The sequence below is a fragment of the Acartia tonsa genome, chromosome 13 (genome assembly GCF_053477335.1).
Source record: "Acartia tonsa isolate MP-2025a chromosome 13, ASM5347733v1, whole genome shotgun sequence".
NCBI classification, from domain to species: domain Eukaryota; kingdom Metazoa; phylum Arthropoda; class Copepoda; order Calanoida; family Acartiidae; genus Acartia; species Acartia tonsa.
In genome coordinates, this window is record NC_137272.1 from 36,679,915 (window position 1) to 36,700,472 (window position 20,558).

Sequence of the window (20,558 nt, forward strand, 5' to 3'; positions counted from 1 at the left end):
AAAATCAGTCAAAGGCAGTTAGAATATAAACTATCATGTATTGGTAATGTATTTTTTGAAATATTATAGTTTGATTGGAAATTAACTGTCATTGTTTGACTTGATTAATTACCTGCAGGGATAACACTGCTATACCTCCTGTTTTGTACTAAATATTGGTGGATTTCCTCAGCTTACTTTACTTGGATGTTAGGTATAGTTGTATTTCTATAATTTCTATAATTGTGATAGGAACAAGGTATAGCCAACAAGGAATATAAATCTAAAATAATATCTGAGGGGAAATAAAAAGGTCTTCAATTCTACTAAGTGTTGCCCCCCTAAGATCTCATATAGGTTTCGTGATTTTTTCGAATTAATTTCGTAGTTGTTATAATCTATTATTTTGACCTTGTCCCTAGCATCTAGTATCTAGTTGCAGAGGGAGATGTTATCCCCCCACCCCGCTCTTTTTTTTGCGATGTTCCCTTTGAGGCTAACGGCAAAGCGACTATTTGTAAAAACTAGAATATTATATGATTTGAATTTGTTTCTTTTTTGATAATCTCAGCATTATTGAAAATTTAAATAAAATATAAATTTTGAGAAATTTTTAAAATGTAATTCACATAAAAACCTTTTGAATAAAAATTGCTTTTTGTAGTTTCTTTATATTAAATCTTCTTTTTTGATTTAGTTGATATGAAAACGCCAGAAAGGGGCGCTAGAAGTGGTAAGATAATATTTAATTTTTATATTTGTTTACTTTTTCTTCTGCTTGTTGTTTTCACCCCAATAGTTTTTATGGGAGGGCAGGTAAAAAGCTTAAAACCAACCTAAGATGTATGTATATAAATCTTTCCTGGAAAGTATAACAAAATAGGATCAGATCTTTAGCTGCAGAAAAAAAATCACATTACTTTTTATGATAGCCTAATAGTTTATTATTAAAAAAATTAATTAAATGAATTTACTTATTTTCAAATATATCTATCTTTTTATAATTTTTTCAGATATTTTTTTTTCAATTTCAACTAGTGCCAATGCTCCTAGCATCTAGGGAAACTGTATTCGAAGGGGACAGAGAGTTGTTAGAAAAATAGCTTAATGCCATCCCAAGACTTAATTCCATAAATAAAATAGCCATAAACAATCCCAAGACTTCACATTCGAGGCTTACCTAAAATAGAGAACCAAATCAGTTCAGTGGTTATTGAGATCATAATCTATAGACAAAAGGCCTTACTACTTGATATGATAGGATATGAAATAAAGTTTAATATTGTATTTATAAAACAAATAAAAATCTTATTGTTTTTTCAACAAAATCTTGTCTAAAGCAAACAAAGATAGAAATAACGAAATGATATTTATATTTCATTTTATTCATTCTTATTTTCCATTTAAAATTCAATTTATCTGCAGAAATTAAAGCGACTTCGTTTGTCTTTCTGTCCGGATAAAGCTTAAGATTTCGCTAACTGCTGACAAATTAGTGCTTTCACTCAAAGTTCCTAGCAATCATAATCAAAATAAACTGAAAAGTGGGGGGGTGGCGGGAGGGGGGAGGAGAGGAGAGTGTTCTCGTTATGGATAACCCCTACGAGGGGTTGTTATCCTGTTTTGTTCTGTACCTGCGGTACCCTGTACTTAATAGAACATAACCTTAATAAACAAAAGAAAAACGTATCTTTACAAATAGTCTCAAAAATCAGCCATGTAACGTCATAAAAATGAGGGAGATGAAAGGAAAAGTGAGAAAGAAAATCCTTAAAAAATGATAGATATTATTTTGATATTTGAGACACTTTGTAAAGTTACAAGAAAAACTCCCTCCTTATATTTTCATTCTATTTCAAAACAAGGAAGATGGCGGGCTTCGTCTGCTCACCTATGAAATTTAAGGGAAACCACCTATTTAAAAGTTTTCACGGCCAGTATTGGTCAGGGCCCAAGCCTCATTATCTGACAACCACAACCGCCAAAAAATTTAAATTAGACAAAGATATATTTCTTGTATTCATTAGGACCGGTTCTCATCCCTACTGAAAAATTATGTCTAGCATCATATTATATCCAGTTTTCTTCTTAATATAAAAATGTACAACCATAAGGTTAAAACCAGCTTTTTTAGCCCGTGCCCTCGGCATCTCGGGGCTAAACAAACTGATTTAAATCTTATAATTGTACATTTTATATCCGCGGAAAGCTGTCCATAATACAATGTGAGAAATAACTATTCATAGGTTGGATACAAAGATGGGTACAAAATTGGAGTGTTTGGAGATATTACTGCGACTATTTTCCAATCAGGTAATCCATTCCAGTTTTTCCAGATCTTGCTAACCGATGAAACTTCATTTTAAAGAGGTACTGGGATGGTTTTGGGATATTCATTTCTTAATACGAGTACTTCAATGGTTTTAGGCTATCTTTTTCTGCCCCTCTGTGGATTTCCCTCATAATCTTTAACCCTTTTTTGACTGTCTGTAAGACTGTAACATTAGTAAGGAAAAGATATTACTATCTATAATACAAAGTAGCTTGATGTCTGTCCGCCTGTCCGTCTGTCTGTCTGTCTGTCCGTCCCTTCAGATCTCGGTAATCACTGAACGGATCGGATTCTACTCTTCAGGAAATATACCTACTGGTCCTGTGGTGGTTTTAGGCTATTTTCTTGGAGGGGGGGGGGGTGGCACACCCCCAAACCCCCCCCCCATTTTTTTTATTTTCCTGAAGATTTCTTTGGTCTTTTTTTTAAAGATTTCCTTAGTCCTTTTACGAATTTCGCCTCAATTTTTTTTATCACCTCTTGGGGCAAAGCCCCTAGAGGCTAGGGGCGAAGCCGCTAGTGGAAATTAAAGTAAATACTCAGTATCTAGAAAAAGAAGCCTATACAAGTTCTTGTTAAAAGCGAAGCTTTTCTATAATTAGGGTCGGTCCGTCCGTCCGTATTTTAATAAAAATATCGAAAAGTTATTTTCTGCGTGCAGATTTGAATTTTAGACTTGTATCTGTCATAGCAGCTAAAAAAATCCCGATAAGTTGACAAACTGATAGACAATAAAATTCAAGAATTTCTTTGCAACTAAAAATTTATTAGACCTTAATATTTTAGAATTGTGAAAACAGCAGAGTTGGATCCATCAAAGAATTATATTTTTGGTTCGCATCCTCATGGAGTTTTATCCTCAGGTATTTCATATTCACCCCCATTATCCTATCCTATTATATCCTATTATTTAAAGTTATTATATGTATAAACACAGTTTATTTTTTTTTAACTTTTTATTGATGGAATACATATGTTTCTCTATAAAAATAGATCATCAGTTCCAATTAAGATGTATAAAATAAGAGTTAAAAAAATGTATGTCCTTGCATTTTGAATCCTTTTAAAACACTAAATAAGAAAGAAGTGTTAGAAAATTGTACCCCCTGCGGTAATTTAGTAAGCTGTAGCGAAGGATCTTGCTAACCGCTGAACCGATATTATTATCCTTTACAGTGAAGCTTCTTAAAGGTACTGAGATGGTTTTAGGCTATTTGTTTTTTCTATAAATAAGTCTTGTCTGTAATACAAAGTAGAATGATGTCTCTCTGTCCGTCTGTCTGTTCGTCTGAAGCTTAAGATCTCGGTAACCGCTGAACCGAATGGGCTCTACTCTTCAGGGAATGTACCTACTGGTCCTGTGGTGGGTTTAAGCTATTTTCTTGGGTGTGAGACACCCCCCCCCCCCAAAAAAAAAAAAAATATTAAAAGATTGAAAAGAAAGCGTTATGGATAACCCATAAGATTATGGTTCGCAGCACCAAAATATGTTTTTTTTTTATATGTTCGAAATAAGTCGTTGCATCTGGCAAAGCCACTAGAGACTACACTGTTAAAAATAATTTTTTTATTTAGTATCAATTGATACTCTGGAGAGTATTGGACCCGTAAGTACCCTACAACTATATAATTAATATATAACACTATGTAATACTATATAACACAATGATTATTACTATACAGAACCCATACATTTTTTTAGTATCGATTGATACGCTCTAGGGTACTATAGAATACGCTGTAGAAAAGTTTATAAAAATAGTAATATTTTATACGTTGTAGGGTATCGGAAAATACGCTGTAGAAATGTTTCTTGATTTAGTTCTATTTCATACGCTGTAGCGTATCAGACAATACGCAAGAGAATGGTTTATTAAAATAGTAACTATTCATTCGTTCTAGGGTACGAATCTGTACTGTATAGAATAATTAAAACAGGCACCATTCGTGCACACCTCTCATGGAAGTGTTTCAATGCTTGGTCGTTTTAGACAAATATGAAATGTTACTATTTATGCTCAGATTTATAGTTTTGTTTTTTGTAATTATGACTGACCATAGTTTTTATTTTTAAGGATAATGTTTAGTCCTAAACATCTTTAAAGTAATTTTTTTACTAAATTTACATTTAAATTAATGTTTTATGGCTCTGCTTGGTATGTTTGTTGATATAACAAAATGTATATGTACATATAATAATCATATATTATAAACGGATCTTTCATACAAAGTAAAACAGTTTCATTCCCTACAAAGTATAAAAAATTATGATAGAGGGAAACAACAATTGCGAAGGAGGGCAATGAAAAATTACTTCTACCGTATTGAATCATATTCCCAAGAGCGTATTAGACAATACTATACAGACAAATACATTATTTAGTACTACGTGTTACTTCACAGAACATTACCTAATACTTAATACAGCATTGAAAACTTCCTTGTATCGTAATGAGGTTTTTTTCCTACTACGTACGGATTGATACTATACATTAATGTGAAGAATAAAGAGTATCATTTGATGCTAAAAAAAAAATTTATTTTTAACAGTGTAAGATAAACAGAACTGGCCGAGATATGTGATATTTTATATAGATATATAGACAGACACACATAAATTTTACTATGGACTATTATTTGATTATATAATAGAACAACTAGAAATTATCTTTTGATAGTTCTTCCTCCCCGACTCCCTTCAAAAAATGCGGCAAAATTTAAAGATATGTTACACTTAAGTACAAAGACAAACTAATTGATAAAAAAATTAAATTTTAGGGATTTTTGGAGCTTTTGGTACAAATGGCGCAAAGAAACTGGACATTTTAAAGAAACTTAGGGTAATCTTCATTTAAAAGTAACACTATATCTCTATGTGATTATGTGTGTGTTTGTACCGAAAGATCTCGCTAACCGCTGAACCTGTTAATTGTTGTCCTATACATTGAATCTTCTGAAAGGTCCAGGGGATTTTTTTTTAACTAATTTGATTTATGTATCTTCACATTTCATATAAAATTTACCTATGAACAATACCCATTTTTAAACAATGAAATTGAACACCCAAAAGAATTACAAAGAAACTTAAATTTAAAGTGTTGGCTTAGTCGCCCCTCAAACTTATCCCCCTCCCTTTTTCTCAAGTGGGGCGTAAATGGAAGTACTTTTTTTTCATAATTTTTACAGCTTTATAAATTACAATTAATTCTGAAATAAAGTAGGAAAGCTTTATTAGATTGTAACATCCTGTTTTTTTTTAGATCCATTGTCATGTTTTAGCTGGAAACTTTCTTTTCCCAATTACAAGGTAAGAAAATGATATCTCATTTATGTAAATTATATCATATTAAATGTAAATTAATTATAATATTTGTTTTGTTGTTGCCTTAAGCTTAAGATCTCAATAACTACTAAACTGATTGGGTTATCTATTTTAGGTAAGCTTCACAGAGGGTTCCGGGATGCCTGTTTTATTTATAGATTTAAGTCTTGAGATAGTTATGGCTTTTTATGTTCGTCTTTCCTATCCCATTGAACAAGAATAAGCTGGGGTGGTCTATTTAGTGTTATACAAAATAAATAAATTGTTTTGTACGTAAAGTATTTGATAATTACTAAACCTATTGTGTTCTTGGCAGGATGGTTTTAGGCTATTTTATCTTTTTGAATTAGAGTCTTTAGATAGGTTAAGGCTATTATAATGATATCCCTCCACTAGATTATAAGGGTGTAAAGCCGGCTTTAATATACTCTAAAAATTAACAAATTAAGTTTTTTTTTTAAACGCAGCCAGGTCGAAATATACCTGGCGAAATAAATATCCAAATAGCTGCAGTTGAAGTTGTTTTTAGTCTCTCTTATTCCCCACGATAACGACCCTCTAGTGATCAAAACACATACAGCTCAACTTTCGAAATTCTACTTTAAAAGTGCGGCCGTATACAGCTTCAATTGCTGCTGCTTTTAACTTTACAAATTGACAGAGAGAGAGAGGAGACAATGGGCTTTTCATTACACTAGTACCCAAAGTTTTATTAAAATGTTTTCTTATTCGTTGGCTTAACAGCTTTGGGGACTTTAGTGAATTTTGATGGGTTTTTTCGCTAAGTTGAGTGTTCTAACGTTTCAACCACAAATTTGAATCTACAGAAGTGTTAATTTTGTGTATAATCATTGGGGATGTACATCAATTCACCAGCCATTGTCTTATCCCTTTAGAATCCTGTTCAATTAGAATATTTTTAGAGAATGGATTCTTGGATTGGGTGGTGTAAGCTCGAGCAAACAGTCCATCACACATCTTATGAATAAAGAAGGTAATAGTTATTTATCGCATCATATTATATAAAGCTTTCCGAGGATATAAAAAGGAAAATTATTAGATTAAAACCAGTTTCGTTAGCCCCAAAGGGTCGAAGGCACTGTCTAACAAAACTGTTTTAATCTTATGATTGTACATTTTCATATTCGTAAAAGTAGAAAACTGGATATAATAAGATGGTAGACATACTTTTTTTGTATTGCTGAGAACAGGTTAATCCACCGGATAATAAACGGTTTGGAATGAATACGAGAAATATTATGCTTGGTAGATTTTTTAATACAATGAAAATCACGAAACCTTACATCCAAAGAGAAATAGCCCTAAGATAAACCCCCCCCCCCACCAAATGTTTTATAAATTAAAATCTAATGGGAATAATGACTTCATACACCCTCCCTCTTCCCTCAACGGCACTTTGAATTTAGCCCCGAGGTGCCAAAGGCACGGGCTAAAAACTAGTTTTAATCTTATGATTGTACATTTTTATATTCGTAGAAAGCTGGATATAATACGATGCTAGACATAGTTTTTTTCGTATGAATAAGAAACGGTTCCTATCCACCGGATTCGAATGAATACGAGAAAGATTTTTACAGTGGCTATAAAAAATTACGTTATACTGGTCTACCATTGGTCAATTAAAATGTTTACACACTTGTCATTGGTATTTTAGTCTTTGTATTGGCCTATCATTAGTCATGTATGACGTTATCCTTATATTAAAGTAACAGGATGTTTGTTTGTGTGTCTGTGTGTTTGTTTGTACCGAAGGATCTCGCTAACCGCTGAATCGATCGGGTTTTTCTTAACAGGGTAGATTTTCATCCCGGGTAGGTTTATAGCTATTTTGGGGAAGGGTACCACCACCCTCCCAAGTGAAATCACAAAAAATCAAAAAAAAATTATGTTTCTCGATTTAACAAAGAGTGTTCAATGAAACATAAACGTCATACGCAACATAGACTTATCTAAATATAAAAAAAAAAACATTTAAAGTGCCACCAGAGGCCTCTAGGGGCGTAGCCACTAGTTTTTTTAAAGAGCTTCATGTTTCGTAGGTGGAGGAAACGTGAGTGTGATAGTGGTTGGCGGGGCTGCGGAATCTTTGTATACTTCACAAGAAAAGGTTAGTGTGATAGTGGTTGGCGGGGCTGCGGAATCTTTGTACACTTCACAAGAAAAGGTTAGTGTGATAGTGGTTAGTGTGATAGTGGTTAGTGTGATAGTGGTTGGCGGGGCTGCGGAATCTTTGTATACTTCACAAGAAAAGGTTAAATGGATATAATTTACGTGGATACTAGGACAGTAGCAATTTGTTGTCAATTTAGGTTGCTACTATAGTCCTCATTTATCGGTTTGTACTTACCTCCAGTACAAGGGGAGTGGATGGGGTAAAAGGGGTGTATTAAAATAATTATATTTTTCAGCTGAAAGGACCATTTTATGAGAATGGGCGAAAATATAGAGCAACATCCAAGAGATTATATATCGCGATTGGAGAATTGAATCTGTATGTTTTAAAATCCTGCTCTCTTCAGTAGTTTATCCTTCTCTTTCTCTCTCTCTCTATCTTTCTATCTCTCTTTCTCTCTCTCTCTATCTTTCTATCTCTCTTTCTCTCTCTCTCTCTATCTTTCTATCTCTCTTTCTCTCTCTCTCTCTCTCTCTCTCTCTCTCTATCTTTCTATCTCTCTTTCTCTCTCTCTATCTTTCTATCTCTCTTTCTCTCTATCTATCTTTCTATCTCTCTTTCTCTCTCTCTCTCTATCTTTCTATCTCTCTTTCTATCTCTCTCTATCTTTCTATCTCTCTTTCTCTCTCTCTATCTTTCTATCTCTCTTTCTCTCTATCTATCTTTCTATCTCTCACTCTCTTTCTCTCTCTATCTATCTTTCTATCTCTCTTTCTCTCTCTCTCTATCTTTCTATCTCTCTTTCTCTTCCTATCTCTCTTTCTCATTACTAGCATATGGAACAGAATCGATATCGTTATTCTATTTGATATACTAGTAGCTTCGCCCCTAGCTTATAGGGGCTTTGTCCCAAGTAATAATTTTAAAAAAATTAGGTAAATACAAAAAAAAATACCCTTCCCCATTTTGCAACTACGCCAATTTGTGGTTTAAACAAATAAAATATTAATTGGGAGAGGATTTTTTTTTGGATGGGGGGCTTTGGGGTGTCCCATCCATCAAGAAAATAGCCTAAAACCACCACAGGACTGAAGAGTAGAAATCAATCGGTTCAGTGGTTACCGAGATCTTACTGGACAGACGAACAGACATCATTCTACTTTGTATTATAGATGTATTTGGAGTTATAAGAATGTTACTGTATAATATAAGCTTTACAAAGAGTCTAAAAAAATCAGCCATGTGACGTCATTATCCATTTTTATTTTTAGGTGTTTTCTTTCCCACTTCTCCTCTCATCCCTCATTTTTAGGTCGTCACATATAACGTATAATAAAGTGTATTTAATGTAGCTTTAACCTTGACAAAACATTTGATAACATTTATAATTCATAAAAGCATAACTTACATAAATATAAAAGCTTATGAAAAATAAAAATAAACATTATTCTAAATTATAAATTCTTTAGATCTTTATTTTTTGAAAGAGAGTTAATCTAAGTTTTTTTTTGTAAATGTTAAAAGGTTTTTAATCCCAAATGCATTTTTTAAGAAAGATTTAAATATAAGCAAGGGCATAAGGTAAAATAAATGTTAAAGGTTGAAAATATACTTTTTTACGTATACCAATATATGTACATAAAAAATCATTATTCCTTAATTTAATGAATAGAATAATATATCATTCAAAAAACTGTTATCAGAAAAGTTAAAAATCAGCATGTTTTTAAAGGATATACAGACTTTTTGGTAACGATTATAGAAATGCTACGCTTTCTGAAAAGTAATTAACTGTTACAGGAATTATCATGTCAAGTTTAAAAACAATTGGATTATTCAAACATGGCTACATTATTCAATACAAATGACCGATGATAGGCCAGTATACAATAATATTGACCAAAGGTAAAATGTATACTGGCCTATAATTGGTACATTGTATTGTATGACATCATTTTTTATTAGGTACGAAAAACTGTTTCTTTAAACAGCCCCCTAAAAACGCCGCTGGTGACCTTGACTTAACTGACCACAAAAAGAATGAAATGGCTATACAGTATACATACATACACTTCAGTCAAATATTTAATATTAATAAATGCAGTTGCAACTATTTCAAAATGATATTCACAAGAGTGGCGGTACAAATTTAAATAAGGAAACATGAATAAGGCTTAACCAACAAGCAAAATAAATCTAAAATTATATTTGAGGGCATATGGAAAGGTCGTCAATTTTACTATGTGGTGCCCCCCAACAACAGCTGAAAATCATGTAAAGGTTTCGTGATTTAATTCTCGAATTAATTTTGTTGTTCCTTTGTATATATTTTTTTTAAATTTCCTAAGGATATTCTGTAAAGTTTTGATATTAAACACTCGCGCTTAACATAGCATCAATAAGTACCATTAGATTCACTTGCAAGGCTTTCTCACCGGCAACTAGCGGATGCATTTACCTTAACACTTTAAATTCAATGTTTATTTTCTATTTTATTAGAACATTTCTATGTATGCAAAATAAACAAGGTTTAAAACATCCCAAAATCCAAAGCTCGACAAAGCAGACAATAAGGCCAAAAAAACGAGTTATTAAAATGTTTTCCGCCGATAGTAACATAAAAGATAATAAAATTAATTCTTCTTTTGTTTCATCGAGGGCCCAAATGCCTGGGCCAACAAAACTAAAATACATTTTATGATCTTTATTTTATTATTCATGGAAAATACAATAGGATACACGATTTTTCAGTTTGGCTTAGAACCGAATCTAATAATCTTTACTTATAACATAGTGTCGAATAACCATAACAAAAAGTCATATTGATGGACGTACGGACATAATATATGTATAAAAACTTTTAAAAAATGCACATATTTCAGATTTCACTGGTCTTGAAGAAAAGAAAAGGCTTCATTAAAATTGCCCTACAAACTGGAGCTCAGGTGGTGATAGATAGATAGATAGGTAGATGGATGGATGGATTGATATATAGATATATAACAAGATTAATTGATAGATAGATAGATAAAGAAGAAGGCTTTATAAAATTGCCCTACAAACTGGTGCTTAGGTTTCGATGGATAGATAAATGGATGGATGGATGGATAGATAGATGTACAAAATACAAATTGATAGATAGATAGATAAAGAAGAAGATAATAAAATTACTCTAAGAACTGGCGTTAGATATATAAAGAGTACTTTAAATCATCTTTAGCTGGCGGCAACGGTCCTAGAGGGACACGTAAAATGTTTCTTTTTAATCTATGTAAAGAAATTCTCTTGAAAGGATGGTGGGTGGTACTCTCCCCAAAAATGGTTGTAAACCTTCCCAGAACCCATGAGATGCTACCATGTTAAGGAGAACCATAACGGTTCAGCGGTTAACGAGATCCTCCAGTATAAAAAGACAGACAGACAGATAAAGATCATATTACCTTTATGTATGGATTGTAAAATATTTGTCCTTGAATGTTGAAATTTGTATAACGAAATACTTGATCAATATGGGACCCTGAACTAATTATTAGCATATTTCTAATATTAGTTCTTCGCCCCTTACATCTAGGGCATCTTGAAATCTGGCAATTGTTATATTACAATAACGACAATTGGTTTCTTATGGTCGTAGGGTAATTGATCTCTCGCCATTATATATATTTCTTAAGAAAATAGCCCAAAATCACACAAAGTACCCTCTTAAACACTAATGACTCCCATCCATAGTTTAAAATAGTTGTGTTATAGTTAGGTTATATGGGTAACCCCGCAGGGTTAGGACACTACAGGCATAGGCCCAATATATTTAGAGACCCCGAAAGGGCTACACATAGGAAAATAACTAACTCCCGTTTTTTCAATTTTAATTAACAATAAGGGGATGGGGCTTATCATTGCTCCACGGGCCACTTGTAAACTATTACCAATTATGTATTTTATGAGCATTTTGAACAATTTAAACTTATTGGTAACTTTTGTTGTATTTCAGCTGGTTCCAACCTTTTCTTTTGGAGAGGCCCATATCTACAGCGTTGTTAGTACTAACTATCCAAGGATTTACAAGCTGCAAGAAAAACTAAGGTAGAGCTTATAAATTTATTTTTGTTGGTACCTAAGCCCCAAAGACCATTCCAGGACCAATTACAAACTTATTTTAAACCTTAAATCAGCTAGAAGTTTTTTACAGACATATTGACAGACAAACAGAATGACAGACAGTGCAGCTAGTCAGATTGATAGACATACAGGTAGACAGACATTTAAAGAGCAAAGTGGAAAGTTAGATAGTCAAACAGAAAATAAGAAAGACAAACAGGTAGACAAACAAGCAGACAAACAGATAAACAAACAACTTGATAAACAGATAGACAAACAAGTAGACAAACAGATAGACAAACAGATAGAAAAACAATTGGACACACAGATAGACAAACAATTAGACAAACAGATAGACAAACAATTAGACAAACAGATAGACAAACAATTAGACAAACAGATAAACAAACAATGAGACAAACAGATAGACAAACAGATAAACAAACAGATAGACAAACAGATAGACAAACAGATAGACAAACAGATAGACAAACAGATAGACAAACAGATAGACAAATAGATAGACAAATAGATAGACAAACAGATAGACAAACAGATAGACAAACAGATAGACAATCAGATAGACAAATAAATAGACAAACAATTAGAAAACCAGATAGACAAACAATTAGACAAACAAATAGACAAACAGATATACAATCAGATAGACAAACAGATAGACAAACAATTAGACAAACAGATAGACAAACAATTAGAAAAATAGAAAGACAAACAATGAGACAAACATACAGATATTTAGATATACGGAAAACTAGTTATATAGACAACTGATCGACAGCCATATATACATACATTGTGATAGATAAGATGACATACTTAAGAGTGACTGATTGGACATATATATTTATACAGACGTACCTACATGACAGACAGACAAATAGACAGACAAACATAATGACAGGCAGACATACAAACAGTGAGACAGAGTAAAAACTATATACTTAAATTATTTTTTTTAATCATTTGACTAATGACTTTTATATTTTAGGCATTATCTTGGATTTGCTCCTGTCATATTTCTTGGGAGAGGGGTGTTTCAGTATAGCATGGGACTATTACCTCATAGGTAGTCATATCATTTATAATAGCGAAGCTACTCAATAATTTACATTGTCTGTCCGTCTGTCAATTCTTCTGTCATATTTCTTGAAAGAGGGGTGTTTCAGTATAGCCTGGGACTTTTACCTCATAGGTAGTCATATCATTTATAATAGCGAAGCTACTCTATAATTTACATTGTCTGTCCGTCTGTCAATTCTTCTGTCATATTTCTTGAAAGAGGGGTGTTTCAGTATAGCCTGGGACTTTTACCTCATAGGTAGTCATATCCTGTACATATAAGTAATAGCGAAGCTACTCTATGATTTACTTTGTCTGTCCGTCTGTCAGTTATTAACTTATCTTGGATTTGCTCCTGTCATATTTCTTGGGAGAGGGGTGTTTCAGTATAGCATGGGACTTTTACCTCATAGGTAGTCATATCATTTATACATATATGTACATAGTAATAATAGCCAAGCTACTCTATAATTCACTTTCGTTGTCCGTCTGTCAATTCTTCTGTCATATTTCTTGGAAGAGGGGTGTTTCAGTATAGCATGGGACTTTTATCTCATAGGTAGTCATATCATTTAAATTGCGAAGTCACTCTATAATTTACATTGTCTGTACGTCTGTCAATTCTTCTGTCATATTTCCTGGCAGAGGGGTGTTTCAGTATAGCATGGGACTTTTACCTCATAGGTAGTCATATCCTGTACATATAAGTAATAGCGAAACTACTCTATGATTTACTTTGTCTGTCCGTCTGTCAGTTATTAACTTAACTTGGATTTGCTCCTGTCATATTTCTTGGAAGAAGGGTGTTTCAGTATAGCATGCGACTTTTACCTCATAGGTATAGTCATATCATTTATATATGTACATAGTAATAATAGCCAAGATACTTTATAATTCACTTTGTCAGTCCGTCAGTTTGTAATTCTACTAGGAAAATGTTATTTTCTCGACTGATATTCAAGATAGAAAAATAAATCTTTAGGTTAAGATTCCTTATATTAATACTACAAAATATTAATATTTAGTCAAGAATTAAACATCTGAAAGATTTTGTGGTTTTCTTTTTTTAACTTGGATTTACATCTGTTAATTAAATTACTTTGTCCGTTTATCCTTGATTTTAGGCGCATCGCTTTTTATGAATATTGTTATCCTTGTAATTTTGTAAACAATTGATGGAAAGGGGGGAGGGAAGTAAATTGATTCTCCATGTTCCATTCTAGCTTTGAAAATAAAAAAGTAAGTTACAGACAGACACACAAACATAATAAAAAAGTAAGTTACAGACAGACACACAAACATCCTGTTATTTTTCTAAAAAAAATATTTATTGGCAGGAAACCTATCCATGTAGTTGTAGGCAAACCCATTGCAGTCAAGAAAATTGCCAACCCATCAGGTAATGGTATTTCCAGTAAGGCTTCTAATAATATCTGGTGTATTAGAGCCAGTTCTCAGCCATACTTGAAACTTATGTATAGAAACGTATTATACACAGTTTTCTATAAATATAAAAATGTACAATCATAATATTCAAACCAATTTAGCCCGTGTCTTCGAAATCGGGTCTAAAAAATGGTTTTAATCATAAAGTTGTACATTTTATATTCGCGGAAAGATGTTTATAATGCGATGCGATAAATAACTATTACAAAATTAATGGGCAACAAACATACTTCTTTAAAATATTGACATATGCCATTTTTATCTTAACAACCGTTTACAATTATCTGTAATACAAAGTAGAACGATGTCTGTCTGTTTGTTTGTCTATCTGTTTGTTTGTAGCGAAGGATCTCGCTAACCGCTGAACCGATCGGGTTCTCCTTTACAGGGTAGCTTCTCATAGCTTAGGTCCCGGGAAGGTTTATAACTATTTTCTTGGGGGTGGGACACCCCCAACTCCCCCCCCCCCTCCAACAAAAAAAATTCCCCCCCCCCAAAGAAATTTTTTATATATTTTTCTTTTAAATCTAAAACACGAAAAATTGGTTTGATCAAACCTCTTTGGGCATAGCCCCTAGAGGCTAGGGGCGAAGCCGCTAGTTAACATATATAGCTATAACGAGGATTGGTTTAGATTAAATAAATAATATGTACATTTTATTCATTGAGTAGTTTTATATATCTTACATATATTATACATATGTAATAGTTTTAGAAGGTGTTCCATGTTTTAGACAAACTATACAGCGCAAAATATTGATTTAATTTTCGCTAGTTAAATGACCTTTGACTTTGCGCTTTAGCATGTAGAGGATGTGAGGAGGGGGGGGGGGGGGGTAGTAAAATATCAAAAATGCAACTATATTTGAAACTAAAATAGCTCAAAACCATTTCGTGACCTATGTGGAGGAAATTACTTATTTATATAATAGGATACCAACTAACCAACCATTTGCACAATATTCATTCAAAAGTCCAAACTATACATAAGTCACGGTTTGAGCCTCTTCTTTTTATGTTTTTAATGTCTCTGGTAAGACTTGACGTTGTTTAATCAGACAACACAACATCCTGTTACTTAATTTTCGTAGTTCTAAGTAAACATAAGAAGGTGTAAAAACATATTTAGTAATTCAGAAGAGAATAAGTTTACAGGGAGGGAGAGGACAATAATAGTGTAATTAATGTTTATTGCAGCTGTCCCCAAAGTTTTATAATTACGTTTTATTATTGTTAGCTTAACAACTTTGGGCACTTCTATTGAATTTTGATTGGATGGTTCATTAAGTTGAGTATCTTAACGTTTCAACTAATAATTGTAATCTACAGAAGGGATAATTTTGTGTATAATCATTGGGGATGTCCATCAATTTATTAGTCATTGTTTCATCCCTTTAGATCCATGTTTTTATCCCGTATTACTTCATAGCTTCTAAGGTCAGAATTTTACACATTTGTATTGTATACAAATAAACTAAAGACGCTATAAATGGTTCCTACTGCTACTATGCCAAGTTAGAGTAGTTATGGTAGGGGAAATACATTGACCCATAAACATGCGCAACTCATTACCATGTGCAATTAGGACTTCGAACATAAGGATCAAGCAATCAAAATGTTGGTTGTCTGATGGATTTTACTTAACACAATACCCCGAGTCTTGGGTTGTTGGGTATCATGGACACCATCCCCGCACGTATGAGGTAATTGTAGATATAAATTTCTCGTCTATTGTGGTATCCCTGTCTCCCTGATAAGTTTCTAATTGAAAGGAACAGAATTATACCAACTTTACTCTGACCAAGTGTCCATAGAAACCTGCAGGGATATAAAGAGATATGACAAAGGCCGATAAATAGATGTACATCGGCCATGATGATACACAAAATTACCCCTTCTGAAGATTTCAATTAGTGGTTGAAACATTAAAACACTCAACTAAACGAACCAGCTAATCATAATAAATAAAAAGTCAACAATGTTGTCAAGCCAACCAATAAGAAAACGTTATTACAAGTCATTGGGGACTAGTGTAATAAACAGCTCAATGGCCAATCCCTCTCTAATATATACTCACAAATTTTTTAGATGCTAAAATGCTACAATATTACTTACTAGCAGCTATGTCCCTAGACACTTGAGGCGAGGGGGGGGGGGGGAGGGAGGTGAAAGTCGATTTTTAACCCGCTCATTTTCAATTCTAGTTTGAATAGCAAAAAATAAGAACTTTTAATTTTTTTTTTTTTGGGGCGGGGGGTTGTTTCATTTTTAGTGAAGAAAAACCTTCCCAGGACCTAAGAGAAGCTCTATTGTAAAGCAGAGCCATATCGGTCAAACAGTTGGCGATATCTTTCGGTGTAGATAGACAAAAAGGCATCCAGTTTCTTTTATATAAGGATAGGATTAAAAGCTAAAAAATCAACATGTTTAAATTTTCTGTTGTTGTTTGTATGTAGATTGGTTTTACATTTTGTACCTAATTGTTGAAGTAATCAAGGTTTAAAAGTAATTGGATGATTCTTGCAGGTTTAAATTTACATGAAACACATACCCAATACTAGAAAAACTTTATTTTTAAAAACTTGTATATGAAAAAACATGGAAGTTTTTAGCCATTTGACGTTTCTGGTGCAACACTAAGTTTGTTAATTATATTACTACTATCATGAGTAGAAAGTAGTAAACAACTATTATTTTCTCACCACATAAAACAAATATACTTACTGAAAGCATAGCTACTAATTACAATAGGTCTTTCAACCATCCATTTAAAAAACTTATTGTAAAAAGTTTATAAGTATGGCTTAGAAACAGATTAATATACGTACGTACACTTAGAACTGGTTATGTATCGTTTTGTATTTTAGAAAAGATTTGACGAATTTAGAATAAAACTTCGGCCCCTTTGAGTCAAAAAAATTATTGTTAATCTTATATTTCTTATCCTAATATCCGTGGAAAGCTGCCTATAATACGATGCAATATATAACTATTGGCACTTTTATTAATATGTATTGAAATAATGAAAACAAAGCAGCCAAAAGGAAAAAAATAAAATAAAAAAATGTGATTTTTAAATTCCTAAACTAAAGAAGATTGTTAATGCTTCGCGATTGTGGACAAATGTATTCTTATTTTTGTATAAAGATAAATCGTATATAATATATTTTCATTTTTCCTGTTTAAATATTAATGTTGGAATTAAGCCGGGGATCTAAAGGGAAAAGACAATGGTCGATAAATTGTTCTACATCTACTTGATACACAAATTCCCCTTGGTAGTATACATTTAGAGGTTGAAACGTTTGGACACTCAACTTAATTAAAATTTATTAATAATCCTGAAAGTTGTTAAGCCTAAGATCAAATAAATGTTATTGTAAAACTTTGGGGACTAGTGAAATAAACAGTCCAATGTCCCCTACCTCCCGTGAAATAAGCCATGAAAAAAGGTCCCAAACAGGGGGATCCAGGTATTTTTCTTGTTATACATCTATTTAAAGACTTATTTTTATTTTAGTTGAAGAAATTGAAGCACTACATTCTGAGTATGTTGAGAAACTAGAAGAATTATACCAAGAATATAATGAACAATATGGAGACACTGATATCAAACTTAAAATTACCTAAAGAGAGTCATTTTTCGCGTAATACTTTAAAAATATGTGTTGGTTTGTAGTCAAATGCTCTTATTAAGTCAAAGTGTTGTTAATTATAACCAAATGTACATATATGAAATGATCCATAATTAAGAACAGTTCGACTTAATAAAAGCATTTGACTGCAACCCAACACCCAAATTTACAAAAAAAAATGCCCTCTTTATTATCCTATTATCAAAGCTGCTCTCTAAACAGTTGTGCCTGCAGGTCTGTCATTCTACATAATTAACATTTAATCCAAAGAAGTTGTATCAACTTTTTTTTTATAGCTAGCCGGTTCTTTTAGTAAGTAGTAGATGTAAAATTTTTCATAGAATTCAGATATGCAATCGGTTTTTTTGTAGACCTCTTATTTTTTAAGTAATTTAAGTTTTTTAAAAAAATAATTAAGTCGGTTTTAAGGTACTAAAACGCAACAAAATAAAAGAAGAAAATGGCCAGTAAGAACAAAAATAGTAAGATCTTTAATTTGACACCTTACTTTTAAAATTCTGTTGAGTAATTATTGAAAAAATCTATTTTTTTAACCTCGGTATAATAAAAACTTTAGACCTAAATATTTTCTCAAACAGACATAAAAAACATGGGTTCATATATACCTTCAGAATCAGAAAAATATTACGAATCCATTGTAAGCAAAATTGAAAAAAATTAAAAAATTAAAAAATTAAAGAAATGGCCAATTATTTTTTTTGTTCAGACAACACTATTGTCTTTCCTTTTTTACCCCCTCTTTACCCCCTCTTTACCCCCTTCCCATTTTTATACTCAATTGAAGAATTAAGACGTTGCCTGTACAATATAATATGATATTTTCATATAATTCCTTTTATTGTAGTTTATATACTATATTGTAAACTTTTTTTTTCAATTTTGCTTACAATGGATTCGTAATATTTTTCTGATTCTGAAGGTATATATGAACCCATATTTTTTTATTTGTGAAATAATAAAATTAAGTTCAAAGTTTTTATTCTCGTGGGTTAAAAAAAATCGATTTTTTCAATAATTACCTGACAGAATTGAAAAAGTAAGGTGTCAAATTAAAGATCTTACTATTTTTGTTCATAATGACCATTTTCTTTCTTTTTTTTGTTGCATTTTAGTACCTTAAAATCGACTTAATTTTTTTTTTTTTTAACTTAAATTACTTAGAAAATAAGAGGTCTACAAAAAAACCGATTGCATATCTGAATTCTATGAAAAATTTTACATCTCATAAAAAATTGGGGATGTAAATTTTTTATGAGATATTTACAATTTTTGGATTTCATTCTTTATAGGATGCTAGCCCTGTGGGGTTATTCTTTTTAAAAAAGTTCTTCCCACAATAGATATGTATTTGTTTTAAAAAGTATATTTTAAAATAAATATCTAACATATAACGACCTCTAAAAAAGCTTTTGAATTATAAAATAGCCAAACAAAAAGTTTTTAAATCAAGTGTATCTGTAATTAAATTTAAATTCATGTACATTTAATTATAAAAGTTTGTTTAGTGTCTGTTATATCAAGAACAATCAAAATCCATATAAAGCAAGAATATGTAAATGATAATTTTGATTGAACTAAAGTAGAACAAGTTTCATTTTACATTTAATTTCAAGTAATTTAAGTTTCTGAACATATCCAATATCATAAACTAGCGGCTTCGTCCCTAGCCTCAAGGGGCTTTTTGTCTTATTTTAGTTTTAAAAAGAAAAGAAAAATGTTTTTTTTTGGTGGGGGTATTTTTCATTTTTTCGGGGGGTTGGGGGTGTCCCACCCCCCCTTAGAAAATAGCATGAAACCATCAAAGGACCAGTAGGTATATTCCCTGAAGAGTAGAGCCCAATCGGTTCAGTAATTACTGAGATCTTAAGCTTCAGACATACAGTTAGACGGACAGACAGACAGACATCGTACTACTTTGTATTATAGATAAGAAGCAACTTTCCCTAAAATTTATTTTATAAATTTTATTAAAACAAAATGATAAATGTGGTTTTTATTTAAGGTTTTAAAATACCATATTATTGAGTATTTGCGCATTTCTATAGAAAATAAACATTTGATTAAATTAGTTTGGAACATCATGTAATAGATTATGATTTATTTGTCTAAAATGTTAAACTTACTTTTGTATTAATTCACATCAGAAAATAAATTAATTTTATAATTCCATTATTTTCTATATTAGTAAATTTTTTCACGTAACATAGTGCCTAATAGTACCAGCAATCATTATTCTAAAAGTAGCAAAATATGATTATCTTAGTTTCTGTTTATTTAGAAATGTCGGTAATAGTCCCTTTCGTAACATCGCCCCATATAAGGGTTATTCGTCGTATTTTTAAAATGGCTTTGTATAGGTTATTTTAGGTTATATTGGGTTAGGTGATTGCCCACAGGGTTAGGTAATTGGCCCCGCTGGGTTAGAGCCCCCCGCAAAGGCTAGTAATAGGAGAAAAGCTACTGTGAAAAATACGAAGAATCGCCCATTAAGGTGTGATGTTACGAAAGGGA

General features: G+C 32.0%; 1 protein-coding gene across 2 annotated transcripts; it reads left to right on the top strand.

Annotated features, from left to right (window-relative positions):
* Positions 1-118: 118 nt before the first annotated feature.
* On the top strand, positions 119-19,146 carry LOC145335441 (2-acylglycerol O-acyltransferase 1-like). Of its 2 annotated transcripts, XM_080181187.1 has the most exons (14): positions 119-193; positions 677-712; positions 2,226-2,292; positions 3,098-3,174; positions 5,090-5,151; positions 5,572-5,618; positions 6,557-6,627; positions 7,694-7,704; positions 7,762-7,818; positions 10,650-10,712; positions 11,759-11,850; positions 12,875-12,952; positions 14,283-14,344; positions 17,912-19,146. In XM_080181187.1, the coding sequence occupies exons 1-14, from the start codon at positions 187-189 to the stop codon at positions 18,019-18,021; spliced, it is 840 nt and encodes a 279-aa protein (XP_080037313.1). In that variant the 5' UTR covers positions 119-186; the 3' UTR covers positions 18,022-19,146. The 2 variants fall into 2 exon arrangements, with proteins under 2 accessions (XP_080037313.1, XP_080037312.1); XM_080181186.1 differs by lacking the exon at positions 7,762-7,818 and having other exon boundaries at positions 7,694-7,761; positions 17,912-19,145.
* The last annotated feature ends 1,412 nt before the right edge of the window (positions 19,147-20,558 follow it).